Source organism: Salminus brasiliensis, chromosome 24, assembly GCF_030463535.1.
Source record: "Salminus brasiliensis chromosome 24, fSalBra1.hap2, whole genome shotgun sequence".
Classification (NCBI taxonomy): Eukaryota; Metazoa; Chordata; class Actinopteri; order Characiformes; family Bryconidae; genus Salminus; species Salminus brasiliensis.
The window spans coordinates 4,986,435-5,000,246 of record NC_132901.1 but is presented as its reverse complement, the minus strand read 5'-3'; the positions used below and the strand labels follow the sequence as shown (position 1 = coordinate 5,000,246).

The 13,812-nt window shown below is 42.3% G+C and overlaps 1 protein-coding gene across 1 annotated transcript in view; it reads left to right on the top strand.

The window, feature by feature from the left end:
- The first annotated feature begins 240 nt into the window (after nucleotides 1-240).
- Nucleotides 241-13,812, top strand: part of LOC140546894 (uncharacterized) — a 49,965-nt gene continuing 36,393 nt past the window's right edge. Inside the window, exons 1-5 of the mRNA XM_072670348.1 lie at nucleotides 241-378; nucleotides 3,139-3,268; nucleotides 4,293-4,517; nucleotides 4,707-4,742; nucleotides 5,199-5,341. Of these exons, the coding sequence (XP_072526449.1) occupies nucleotides 283-378; nucleotides 3,139-3,268; nucleotides 4,293-4,517; nucleotides 4,707-4,742; nucleotides 5,199-5,341 (630 nt within the window). The 5' untranslated portion in view covers nucleotides 241-282. The remainder of the gene's footprint in view (nucleotides 379-3,138; nucleotides 3,269-4,292; nucleotides 4,518-4,706; nucleotides 4,743-5,198; nucleotides 5,342-13,812) is intronic.

The following is a 13,812-nucleotide window of genomic DNA, read 5'->3' as shown; positions in this document are numbered from 1 at the left end:
GAACCGTGCATGGAAATAATCAGACATAAAGAAGCTAAACTCAGATTTTATTATAATATCTTATAAATGTAAAAGTGTATGAGGGTGAGAACCAGCTTTAAGAAAGAGCAAGAGAGCTCTGCTGCATTCACACCTCCAGCACACAGAAAACTGTACTCAGGGCTCGGTCACTTCCTTTACTAACACCTCTAATGCAGTTAAACTAGCCGAGCCGTGCAGCAGTGCTGTAGTGTTCCTACAGAGACGCAGTAATTCAGTGTTTCAGTCTTTCAGAGATTAGAGATGTCTCTCAGTGTTTATGATGAAGTGATCTACTTTGAGGAGCTGAACAGAGGAGATGAAGAGGAGATAACTGTGGTTATGTATGAGAGCGCAGACGCTGTTAGAGGACATGACCCCAACACAGAGACAGAGGCCGTCAACACGAGGAGGAAGCTACAGACACAACAAGCAGGTATCATTACTAATCCTTTATTTACTCCAAGTTATGCATCTGTTGAACAAGATATTGCACCTGCAAGCACTGACCATTTTATCAGAAACACCTACCTACACCTATATAAGTATAAGTAGATTTACAGTCACTGACTGTAGCTCATCTGTTTCTGCACAGTTTTTCAGCCCCTGAGAAAATGTCTGTAAGTGGAAGGGCCCACCATAGGGCACCACTGAGCAGTTATTATTTGTGTCGTGGACAATTCTCAGTACAGCAGTGACCCCTACATGGTAGTGATGTGGAAGTGTGTGTACAGCTGGTACGAGTGTATCAGACATGCTGGTGTGTTCACACACATCATTGTAACTGCTGAATTAAAGTATCCAGCCAACTAAAGTATCCAGCCAAGGCTGTTAGGTCAGAATGCAGTGAAATGTGGGTATAAGAAAGGTGAAGCTGATAAATTTGCTAAAGCCCTGCTGGAGTTGCCCTAGTCAAATGCGAGTGCTGTCAGTGTGAAGGGGAACACTATATATATATATATATATATATATATATATATATATATATATATAGTGCCCTCCATAATTATTGGCACCCCTGGTTAAAATGTGTTCTTTAGCTTCTAATAAATTGAGTTTTTTTCTAAATAATATAGGACCACGATGGAAAAAAGAGTAAAATCCAACCTTTAACTCAAGTGAATTTTAAGGGGGAAAAAAACCCTAAGAAATAATTATTCTTCATAAAATCACATGTTCCACAATTATTGGCACCCCTAACATTTCTTAGTGTAATTAAAGTATTTCTGTCAATTCTACAGTAGTTTACGAAGTTGATCAGAGTATGTAGGAACATTTAATTAGTAATTCACAACTTCCTGTTTCCCTGGGGTATAAACACAGAGGCCATTTCTCTTCAACATGGGAAAGACAAAGGAACATACCATTCTAGTAAGGCAGATGTGTGTTGACTTCCACAAGTCAGGCAATGGCTACAAGAAAATAGCCACTCACCTGCACCTGTCCATATCTACTGTCAGAAGAATTATTAAGAAGTTTAAAACAACTGGAACAGTGGTAAACAAGCCTGGACGAGGACGCAAGTTTATTTTGCCCCCACGCACAGTGAGGAGGATGATCAGAGAAATAAAAAGGTCTCCAAAGCTCACTCTTACAGAATTGCAACAAATGGTAGCTTGGGGTCACAAAGTCTCCAAAACAACCATCAGGCGCTATCTGCATGCCAACAAGCTGTTTGGGAGGCATGCACGGAAAAAACCTTTTCTCACTCATAATCATAAACGCAAACGTTTGGAGTACTGGAACTTCAACTGGGACCATGTGCTTTGGTCAGGTGAAACTAAGATAGAGCTTTTTGGCAACAAATGCTCTAAGTGGGTCTGGCGTAAGAGCTGAGTATGCAGAAAAGCACCTCATGCCCACTGTGAAATATGGGGGAGGATCAGTGATGCTGTGGGCCTGTTTCTCTTCCAAAGGCCCTGGGAACCTTGTTAGGGTGCATGGCATCATGAATGCTTTGAAATAACAGGACATTTTAAAACAAAATCTGGTGGCTTCTGCCCAAAAGCTGAAGATGGGTCGTCACTGGGTCTTTCAGCAAGATAATGACCCAAAACATATGGCCAAATATACACACAAATGGTTCACCACACACACAATCAAGCTCCTCCCATGGCCATCTCAGTCCCCAGACCTCAACCCCATTGAAAACCTGTGGGGTGAGCTGAAGAGGAGAGTGCAGAGGAGAGGACCCAGGTCGCTGGATGATTTAGAGAGATTGTGCAAAGAGGAATGGTCAAAGATCCCTCTATCTGTATTCTCCCATCTTGTGAAACATTATAAGAGATTAGGTGCTGTTTTTTTGGCAAAAGGGGGTTGTACAAAGTATTAACATCAGGGGTGCCAATAATTGTGGGACACATGATTTGATGTTAAACAATTATTTCTTAATGTGGGATTTTTTTTTCTACTGAATAAATTCACTTGAGTTAAATGTTGGATTTTACTCTTTTTTCCATCGTGGTCCTATATTATTTAGAAAACAACTCAATTTATTAGAAGCTAAAGAACACATCTTAACCAGGGGTGCCAATAATTATGGAGGGCACTGTATATATATATATATATATATATATATATATATATATATATATATATATATATATATATAGTTCATTTATTAAAATTACTGATACTGGTCGGACTGACAATAACAGTGGCACTACTTTTAACAGCACACACACACACACACACACACACACACACTTCTCTACTGCCCTCTAAAGGAAAGCAGCTGCAGCTCCTTCACTGAAGAGGAGCAACAGTGCTGGATCTTCAAAGCACGGTTTAGTGAATCTGTTGGACTCTGGTTTTCTGAATGGATCAGTTGATGATCTTCAGTTCATCTATGAGAGATAAATGTAAAAGTGTATGAGGGTGAGAACCAGCTTTAAGAAAGAGCAAGAGAGCTCTGCTGCATTCACACCTCCAGCACACACAGGAAACTGTTCTCAGGGCTCGGTGACTTCCTTTACTTAACACCTCTAATGCAGTTAAACTAGCCGAGCCGTGCAGCAGTGCTGTAGTGTTCCTACAGAGACGCAGTAATTCAGTGTTTCAGTCTTTCAGAGATTAGAGATGTCTCTCAGTGTTTATGATGAAGTGATTGGAACTGAGGAGCTGAACAGAGGAGATAGGGTGGAGATGGTGGTGGAGATCTATGAGAGTGCAGACGCTGTTAGAGGACATGACCCCAACACAGAGACAGAAACCGTCAACACGAGGAGGAAGCTACAGACACAACAAGCAGGTATCATTACTAATCCTTTATTGAATCTCTTCTTTTACAGACAGTAAGTCCTAGAATACTGGAACACTGAGCTGTATTCTGTAGGAGCTCTACTGTAATGCTGCACTTCTGGACTAGGTGAACTGTTTCAGTGGTGGTAAAGAACAAGCAGCATTACTACAGTACAGCTATCAGTGCATCTTTGTATTGGACTGTAGAGAACATCAGTAGATCACAGGTTCTTGAGAAGCTCTCAGTAAACACAGGTAAGTCAGGTGTAGTTTAGTTTCAGATAGGATTGGTCCGAGAGACCGCAGTATAGGTTAGACCAACACTATAGAACTGTTCTCTGGTTACTAAGAGATCTGCATTGGTTTTATATGGTTTTAACAAAGACATTGTGGTATGAAGACAGACCACAGACAGTCTGGATGATCTGACTGAAGTCCATATTGTAGATTTACAGTCACTGACTGTAGCTCAAAAGCGCAAAAGTTCACTGAAAAAAAAATCTGGCATAACCAAAACAGAGACCCCAGTCATATTTGGTCTCATTATATTTACGCCCCTTAAATTAAATTAAAACCACCCAGATCACTAAAAGTTAAATTCAAGGGCTACTTTGCCATGAATGAATTAACGTTGATCTTTGTGATTAAAAATGCTAAACTCAAATATAAGTAAATCTGTCCCACTGTTTAGGCCTGCGTTCACTCCGGTTCAGACTAACTCTGGTTTTATTGGTTGCCTTGTTCAAAATGACACAAGTTTTTCAGCTGGAGTTAAGTATGTTTAAACTTGATGAAGGGGAAACTTTGATATGTGTGTTTAGTTGAATTATTGGTGTATTTAGGAACGGGCAGTAACCTCAGCCATTGATTACAATATGGCCGAAAGTAGCGCCATAGCTATGCATGCCTAGGCTATGCTATATGGCTACTGTTAACCAGCCAATTAAAGCAAGGTTTATTGATTTGTTATGAACTCAAGCTCCATAAAGAAAATGTATATGACTGAAGCTCATGTATCTGTGTTTCCCCCATAGAAAGTCACTCTGCAGGAAGCAGATCCTACAGACTGACTGCAGTGTGTCTGGGGCTGCTGTGTGTTCTCCTGCTGACTGCCATCACACTGCTGTGGATCAAGTTCATCAACCTGACTGCAGAGAGAGACCAGTTACAAACCAGTTACACCAACCTGACTGCAGAGAGAGACCAGTTACAGACCAGTTACACTAACCTGACTGCAGAGAGAGACCAGTTACAGACCAGTTACACTAACCTGACTGCAGAGAGAGACCAGTTACAGACCAGTAACACCAACCTGACTGCAGAGAGAGACCAGTTACAGACCAGTAACACCAACCTGACTGCAGAGAGAGACCAGTCACACACCAGATATACCAACCTGACTGCAGAGAGAGACCAGTTACACACCAGTTACACCAACCTGCAGGCAGAGAACGATGGGCTGCAGAAAAGGCGTTCTGAACTGGGTTAGTGATTTATTTCAGTTTGTAAATTCAGCTCATTACTGACACCTTTATTAGGAACACTGTTCTGTTATAGTAGTGGTGTTGTGTGTTTGCAATGGAACTGGTGGCACTGAGCATGAAATAATCATGCCAGTGAGGCTAGACATGGCCTTAGTCACCAGGGAGGCCAGTGTGGTTCTACAGTTATGAAGTTGGTTATGGTCAATGCGTCTATATTGCCCATCCCCCCTCTTTTGATAGACTATTGATAGTTCTTTAAGAACACTAGGAGAAAGAGGAACACTCATGTCTGTGGAACTTCACTCCATTAATGGAGGAAACGGGGAGGTTCCAGATATTCTGTACTTTACTTTATTTGTGTGTTTTACTCATAATGGATTACTTTTGTATTTCATTTCTATAATTAAACCCATAAGTAATTCACCATGAGTGAAACAACCTTTATTTGATCTGTAGAAAAAGCCAATGAGGAGGGATGGATCTACTTCAGCTCCAGCCTTTACTACATCTCTACTGAGGAGAAGAGCTGGAGTGAGAGCAGAAAGGACTGCAAAGAGAGAGGAGCAGACCTGCTGATCATCAACAGCAGAGAGGAACAGGTAAGAGAGCTCTAAAACTGGGTAATGCTGTATCTGAGAAATGTGATTTTACCTTTAAGACACTGTATAATTACACAGTTAGAACAGATCTTCAGAACACAGTACTGTTGTTCTCACAGGCTTCCTGCAGGTGGAGTTCTGCTTTTCACTGAAGACAAGAGTTCAAACTGATGACACCTTTAGTGTGTGTATATTGAGTGTGTGTGTGTGTGGTGGGTTGTTGGAGATGTGTAAGCAGTTATTGTACTACAACAGAACTTCATTCACCAGTTGAGAAAACGTTGGCAATCTTGGATTGGTCTGACTGGCGGTGAAAGAGAGGGGGCCTGGAAATGGGTGGACGGCTCAGCACTGACCACTGAGTAAGAGACCACTGAACTGAACTCTGATCATGAAGCAGTTACTGACTCTCACTCTTCACTGCTCTGATAAACACACTGATCATCTGATTCTCTCTCAGATTCTGGGGATATGGAGAACCCAGCAGTTATGCTGAAGATGAAGACTGTGGTGTATGTGGCTATTGGTTTGATCCTGTAAAGAACTGGGCTGTTTATCCCTGTTCTTCCCAGTTGGTTTGGATCTGTGAAAAGAGAATAATAATAAGTGCCTGAGCGTGTTAGTGTGTGTGTGTGTGTGTGTGTGTGTATGTGAGATGTGAAATGTGGGAGGAGTCAGATCACTTTCAGTCAATTTTAGTCAATTGCTTTAGTCTTTTTTAAGTCAAATAATGAAAATAAGAGAAGAGAAAAATGAGAAGTCCACTTTAATGCAACTCAAACGGGAAAACCTAAATAAAGATTTTTTTTTTGTATTGGCTTTTAATTTTAAGCTAAATAAATAAATAATAAATAAATGCCCAGTGCTTTTCTTTACCTACTCACATAAATATCTGATGCATGGGAGTTAAATAGGTATGTTTTAAATTGATAGAGAGTAGCTCAGAGTAGAACTTTAAAGTAAAAGGTAATTTAGAGATCAGCAGTTATAAGGTAGTTGACTTGTAGGTCCTGACTTTAGCACCCATTACTCCTCCTAAAAGGGGCCCCTAAGAGGATCATGTGGACTCCGCAGGCGGAGGGGTCCTTCCAAGTGCTCAAACGGGCGTTCACCTCGGCGCCGCTGCTAAAACATCCAGACCCCCTACGTGATTTTATAGTTGTAGAGATGGATGCCTCCAGCACTGAGGTGGGGGCTGTCCTCTACCAACAACACAGAAGGGAGGACAGGCTTCACCTCATAGCTTTCTATTCAAAAAAGTTAACAGCGGCTGAGCGTAACTACGGAGACAGAGACAGGGAGCACCCTCGCCGTGAAGATGGCATTGGCTTAAGGGCGCTGCTCACCCCTTCTGTGTGGTCACAGACCACATGAACCTTGAATTCCTACGTCATGCTAAGATCTTGAACACACGTCAGGCTAGGTGGTCTCTCTTCTTTGCCCATTTTAAATTCGCTATCATGTATCAACCTGGTTCACGTAACACCAAGACGGATGTCTCGCATCCACCAGGAGGGAGAAAGTGGAGAAACCACACCTGAACCCATTCTGCTCTCAACCATGTCAGTTCATGCCATCCGGATATAGACACGAAGATAGCTCAAGGCCTAGCTCAGACCGCCATACCCACCTTGTGCCCCTCCGTTTGTATGTCCCAGAATCACTCCGTAAACGTCTCATTGCCTGGGCCTATTCCTCCACGTATTCTGGCCACCCGGGGGAGACCCGCACATATCACCTCCTCTCTCCAAAGTACTGGAGGGAGAGCATGCGTGCGGATATCCATGCCGTGGTGGCCTCATGTAGTGTATGCGCCTAATGTACGATCCCCAAGACACTCCCTGCTGGAAAGCTCATGCCCTTACCTGCATGGGTTTTTGATGTGAAGTCAGACCACAGACCGTCTGGATGATCTGACTGCTGGATTTGATCAGTTATAGATGAGGAGCTGTGAAATGACATTTCTCCCAAATGCTGGATGCAGCTATTAGTATTACAACAGAGCAAATATCTAACACACACTCACTTACTTAATGTAACACACACACTTACTGAATGTAACACACACTTAATGAATCTAACACACACTCTTCTTTAATCTAATACAAACATCCTGAATCTAACACACTTTAGGTCAAACCAGGTCAATAGGCCTTTATTATCCTGGCCTTTATTATCCTTTATTATCCCTGGTCGCATCTCGCTGTCGACTTTATCACCGATATGCCCGAGTCCGGGGGGCAGTTGGTGATAATGTCGATTGTGGACAGGTTCTCCAGAGGCGTGCACTTTCTTCCATTCCTGTCCTTGCCCACGGCCATGCAAACCACCCAAGCCCTGGTCGACCATGTCCTCCGTAACTTTGGCATCCCGGAGGACATCATGTCTGACCGGGGCAGTCAGTTTACTTCGAAGGTCTGGGGGGCCTTCTGTGAACATCTGGGGGTAAGCGTGAGCCTCACTTCTGGGTACCACCCCCGAACCAATGGCCAGTGTAAGCGCATCAACCAGGAGCTGGGGAAATTTCTTTCGTTAAGTACCCCAGCGATTGGTCGGAGTATTTAGTCTGGGTAGAGATGGCCCAGAACTCCCTAAGGTGGACTCACGCCTTACCAAGTATGCCTAGAATATCAGCCTCCGTTGGCCCCCTGGACCTGAGCAGAGACCTCAGTGCCTGCCGTGGAGGTCTGGAGCAGCACACACCAGCACATCCAGACCTTCCTGCGGTGCTACAAGATCCAGCATTTAAGCTGCTGATTAGCGCCCTCTTGTGGACCATCATGATGTTCACACCCAAACTCCACCTGTTTCAAATGCTGACTGAAGCTCCTGAAAGGATTATGAAATGCTGAGTGAATACTGCTCATAACTGTAGAGTTTTCTAATGATTTTCTTCACTGATCCATATATATTTCAGCTGGAGCTGAAAACTGGAGATTTTATCTAACGATAGTTTTAATATAATTTACAGTGGGGTTTTAATAAAAACCCATTCAGAGAGGATTTGTTTTGTTCACAGCTGTGCAGCTTGTGTCTAATGTGAAATAAGCAGCTGTGTGAGAAGAACAGCACAGTAATAGTAAGAATACTTCATAAATAGATAAACAGATAAAACACAGTTTCAGAGAATCTTAGTGGGAGAAACTGCAGATTGAAGGAGAGCTGAAGTGAGTAGTGTGTCTGTAGCTGTTAGTGCAGCTTAGCATGAGAGCTAAAGTAGAGGTGGAGATGCTTGTACTGCTCTGACTGACCAGACCAGCAGCACTACTTAGCTTTTCCACAGCACACACACTTCTCTACTGCTCTCTAGAGGAAAGCAGCTGCATGCAGCTCCATTACTGACGAGGGTCAACAGTGCTGGTTCTTCAAAGCACGGTTTAGTGAATCTGCTGGACTCAGTTTATGATCTTTAGTTCATTTAAACTCAGATTTTATTATAATATCTTATAAATGTAAAAGTGTATGAGGGTGAGAACCAGCTTTAAGAAAGAGCATGAGGGGCTCTGCTGCATTCACACCTCCAGCACACACAGGAAACTGTTCTCAGGGCTCGGTCACTTCCTGTATTAACTCCACTAATGCAGTTAAACTAGCTGAGCCATGCAGCAGTGCTGTAGTGTTCCTACAGAGACGCAGTAACTCAGTGTTTCAGTCTTTCAGAGATTAGAGATGTCTCTCAGTGTTTATGATGAAGTGATTGGAATTGAGGAGCTGAACAGAGGAGATCGAGAGGAGATAACTGTGGAGAGAGGAGATACTGTTAGAGGCCTTGACCCCAACACAGAGACAGAGGCCGTCAACACGAGGAGGAAGCTACAGACACAACAAGCAGGTATCATTACTAATCCTTTATTGAATCTCTTCTTTTAGAGACAGTAAATACTAGAATACTGGAACACTGAGCTGTATTCTGTAGGAGCTCTACTGTAATGCTGCACTTCTGGACTAGGTGAACTGTTTTAGTGGTGGTAAAGAACAAGCAGCATTACTACAGTACAGCTATCAGTGCATCTTTGTATTGGACTGTAGAGAACATCAGTAGATCACAGGTTCTTGAGAAGCTCTCAGTAAACACAGGTATCTCATACTGATAAAGGTGCAGTTTAGTTTCAGGTAGGATTGGTCAACAGAGAGACCACACTATAGGTCAGACTCACACTATCATGTGAGCTCTGTACAAATACACAGTGGAACGAATCAGCATTTTTCCCAGAACAAGGTTTCAGCATGGAACAAACGAGAACAAAACAAGACAGTACAGAACAGACTGCAGAAAGTGCAACGCACAGATGTAGGTGACAACATTAAACTAGAAAGACAATACAATAAATTTCTGAGTTGAGGTAGTGAGTGTAAGGTGCATAGATATTTATATGATGCCATGACATCATATGCAGACTGCTTATAACGCATATGAAACATGAAACACAGCAGGTACTGAGGTATAGAATAAATAAATAAGATAAATAAGATGCAGACAGATTAACATGTGGGTCGTGGGGTATTTCAGACCCTGTGAGTTACAGTTTTTCTTGATTGTTTAAACACATTTTCTGACAGCATGCCTCATACTCTCCGAATCAGAATTATTGGCCAAGTTTGTTCACACACACAAGGAATTTGTTTCTGGCTGTTAGTGTCTCTCTAGTATAAACAATATACAGCTACTTCACATATAATTTACAGACAATGCACTATATACGGAGAACAATAGTATACACGGTATACATAGACTGTGCGAAGACATTTATATACAGTGTAACACTAATAATTGATCAGTAATATCTATGGCCTATAGCTGATGATTGTGATCAGCTGTTGATGAAAGTGATGGCCTGAGTGTAAAAAACTGTTCCTGTGTCTGACAGTCTTAGTGGACATAGTTCTGTAGCGCCTGCCAGACGGGAGCAGCTGAAAGAGGTAGCAACCAGTGTGCGAGGAGTCTGTAATGGTGTTCTCTGCCCAGCAGTACACTGAACAGTCCTGAATGGAGGGCAGAGAAGCACCGATGATTCTCTCAGCTGTGCTCACTGTTCACTGCAGTCTGTTCCTGTGACTGCTCCAAACCAGACAATGATGGATGTACACAGGATGACTGCAGTGTAGAACTGGCTCAACAGCTCCTGAGGCAGACCAAACTTCCTCAGCTGAAAGTACATCCTCTGCTGGGCCTTTTTGAGGATGAAGGAAATGTTGGGCTCCCACTTCAGGTCATGAGAAAGGGTGGTACCCAGGAACCTGAAGGTCTCGGCATCTGACACAGGGTTGTTGAGGATAGAAAGGGGCAGCAGAGCTGGAGGGTGTTTCCTACATCCACTCTCATCTATACAGCATTGAGCGTGTTCAGCTCCAGGTTGTTCTGACTGCACCAGAGTACTATTCTTTCAACCTCCTGCTGATATACAGACTCATACAGACAGTCATCATCCCGGATGAGTCTAATGACTGTAGTGTCATCTGCAAACTTCAGGAGTTTAGCAGACAGGTCATTTGAGGTGCTGTCATTGGTATAGGGAGAGAAGAGCAGTGGGGAGAGAACACCTCCTTGAGCAGCATTAATGTTGACAGTCTGTGTGCAGGACATGACTTTCCCTAAATGCACTGGGAGCTGGGAGAGTTTGGAGGACAGAATGTCTGGGACAATGGTGTTGAACGCCGGGGTGAAGAAACAGAATGTCCCTGGGCAGTCAAGATGATCAAGAGGCCTGTAATTGACATCATAGGTAGACCTCAACTATGAAAGACAAAATGAGAAAAAAAATTCTGAAAATCTCTGATTTTTAAAGAATTTATTTGCAAATAATGGTGGAAAATAAGTATTTGGTCACCTACAAACAAGCAAGATTTCTGGCTGTCACAGACCTGTAGCTTCTTCTTTAAGAGGCTTCTCTGTCCTCCACTCATTACCTATATTAATGGCACCTGTTTGAACTCGTTAACAGTATAAAAGACACCTGCCCACAACCTCAAACAGTCACACTCCAAACTCCACTATGGTGAAGACCAAAGAGCTGTCGAAGGACACCAGAAACAAAACTGTAGACCTGCACAAGGCTGGGAAGACTGAATCTGCAATATGCAAGCAGCTTGGTGTGACGAAATCTACTGTGGGTGCAATAATCAGATAATGGGAGACCTACAAGACCACTGCTAATCTCCCTCGATCAGGGGCTCCATGCAAGATCTCCGCCCGTGGGGTCAAAATGATCACAAGAACGGTGAGCAAAAATCCCAGAACCACACGGGGGGACCTAGTGAATGACCTGCAGAAAGCTGGGACCAACGTTACAAAGGCTACCGTCAGTAACACACTACGGCGCCAGCGACTCAGATCTTGCAGTGCCAGACATGTTCCCCTGCTTAAGCCAGTACATATCCGGGTGCGTCTGAAGTTTGCTAGAGAGCAGAGTTCCGGAAGAGTATTGGGATGTCTTATGGTCAAAACCAAAGAAGAACTGTTTGGTACAAACACAACTCGTTGTGTTTGGAGGACAGTGAATGCTGAGTTGCATCCAAAGAACTCCATACCAACTGTGAAGCATGGGGGTGGCAACATCATGCTTTGGGGCTATTTCTCTGCAAAGGGACTCATGTATTGTGAGATTTTGAGTGCAAACCTCCTTCCATCAGCAAGGGCATTGAAGATGAAATGTGGCTGGGTCTTTCAGCATGACAATGATCCCAAGCACACTGCCAGGGCAACAAAGGAGTGGCTTCGTAAGAAGCATTTCAAGGTCCTGGAGTGGCCTAGCCATGCTCCATGTTGGAGCTTTATAAATTGGAGCTTTTTTCCACTTTCCGGGACAATTCTGTATCTTTTAGCTTGTAAAATTCAGGTGTGAAGTTGTGTCTTCACTGCAGTGAATTACACTCTTCACCTGTAGGGGGAGCTGATGACCGAAAAAAACAATTCTCACATAATGATTATTTAAATCATTTTTTTCAAAAGATCAGGATCAGTTTTCACTGTTGAATCACTATTCACAAGATTTAAGTTGTTAAATCACAGGATACTGATTACCTTTCATAACATTTCAATCACTATTCAAAAGATTCAACTCACTTTTCAAACGATTCAACTCACTTTTCAAAAGATCTGGATCAGGTTCTGAAACATGCAAAATACTTTTGGTAAGTTTCTAATGATTTTTAACAGATTTTAATCCATTTTCAAGAGATTCCAATGACTGTTTAAATGATTCAGATTGCTGGTTAAAATATTTCATATTAGTTTTCAGAAGATATAGATCACTTTTCAAAACATTTGTATCACTGTTTAAAGCTTTATAGCTTTAAAAGATGTAAAAAAAAATTCATTTTAAATCACGATTTACTTAGAAGATGAAGAAGCTATGAAGAACGTCTGCTCTCATCTTAAACTTGTTCAGAAAGTATATGAACATTTTTGTGACACAAAAATGTTTACTAAAAAGTAAACATTTTTAGTAAAAACGTTACTAAAAAAAAAAAAAACTTTACTAAAAAGGTGCCGACAATCCTCTGAGGAAGATCCAGTTAGCATTTTAAACAGCCTGAGTTTGGGAGTCACCTCATAATGATCCACAAGAGGGAGCCAATCAGCAGCTTAACATCAGATCCAACCAATGCCTGTATTTCTGAGTTTCTGCATCCAAAGATACTGAGTTCCACACATTAGTGTAGAACACACCAGCATCAAGCTGTGCATGTTTCTTACAGTCTGTTAGTCCTCATAGAGTCTTTAAAGCACAGAATCTGTACAGAAGTGGGATTTTCAGCAGGAGAACTGCCTCTTGCACATTCAGTCCTGCTCCAATAGAGTGTTTGATTGTATACGGAGGTCACTGACTCTCCAGATCAGCTGTTGATCAGTATGTGTGTTGATTTATTGATTATTTAGCTCGACTGTTCACTGTGCTGACAGATGATATATTTCTCCCAGAGCTAAATTTCTATGTTGCTTACTGGAGCTGTCCATGGTGCTGTATTCACCTCTCATTGAGCAGAACTGATGCTTCTTATTTTTCTTTTCTTTATTTTATTGTAAAACTCTGAGTTCTCCACAGTCCACAGTGACCTACTGAACCCAGTACAGTGCCAGAGAGACACTCATACACTGGTTATCACACTGGGGGTTACAGTGTGGGGATGAGTGAGTGAAGAGAACGCTGCATCATTGTATATATTTATCTTTTTCTATGAGATCAGAGATCAGATCCTCTTTGTCTGCAGTGACTGGTTATTTACCAGCAACTCACCACTGAAACCAATGCTAAAAATAATGATGGTCAGAGTACAGAACAGCCGGCTGACTTCAGCACAGCTTCTTAGTATTAAGATCATGTTAAATAGAGAGAGTGTTTTATGTAATGCCGGCTTTACCATTTAACATGAGTCATTAATTTGTGCTGGAAGGCTTTTTGGAAACTCATCCCTGTAGCTGACAATAAAGATCAGAAGGAGTTTAAATAAAATAGGTCTGAATATTACTG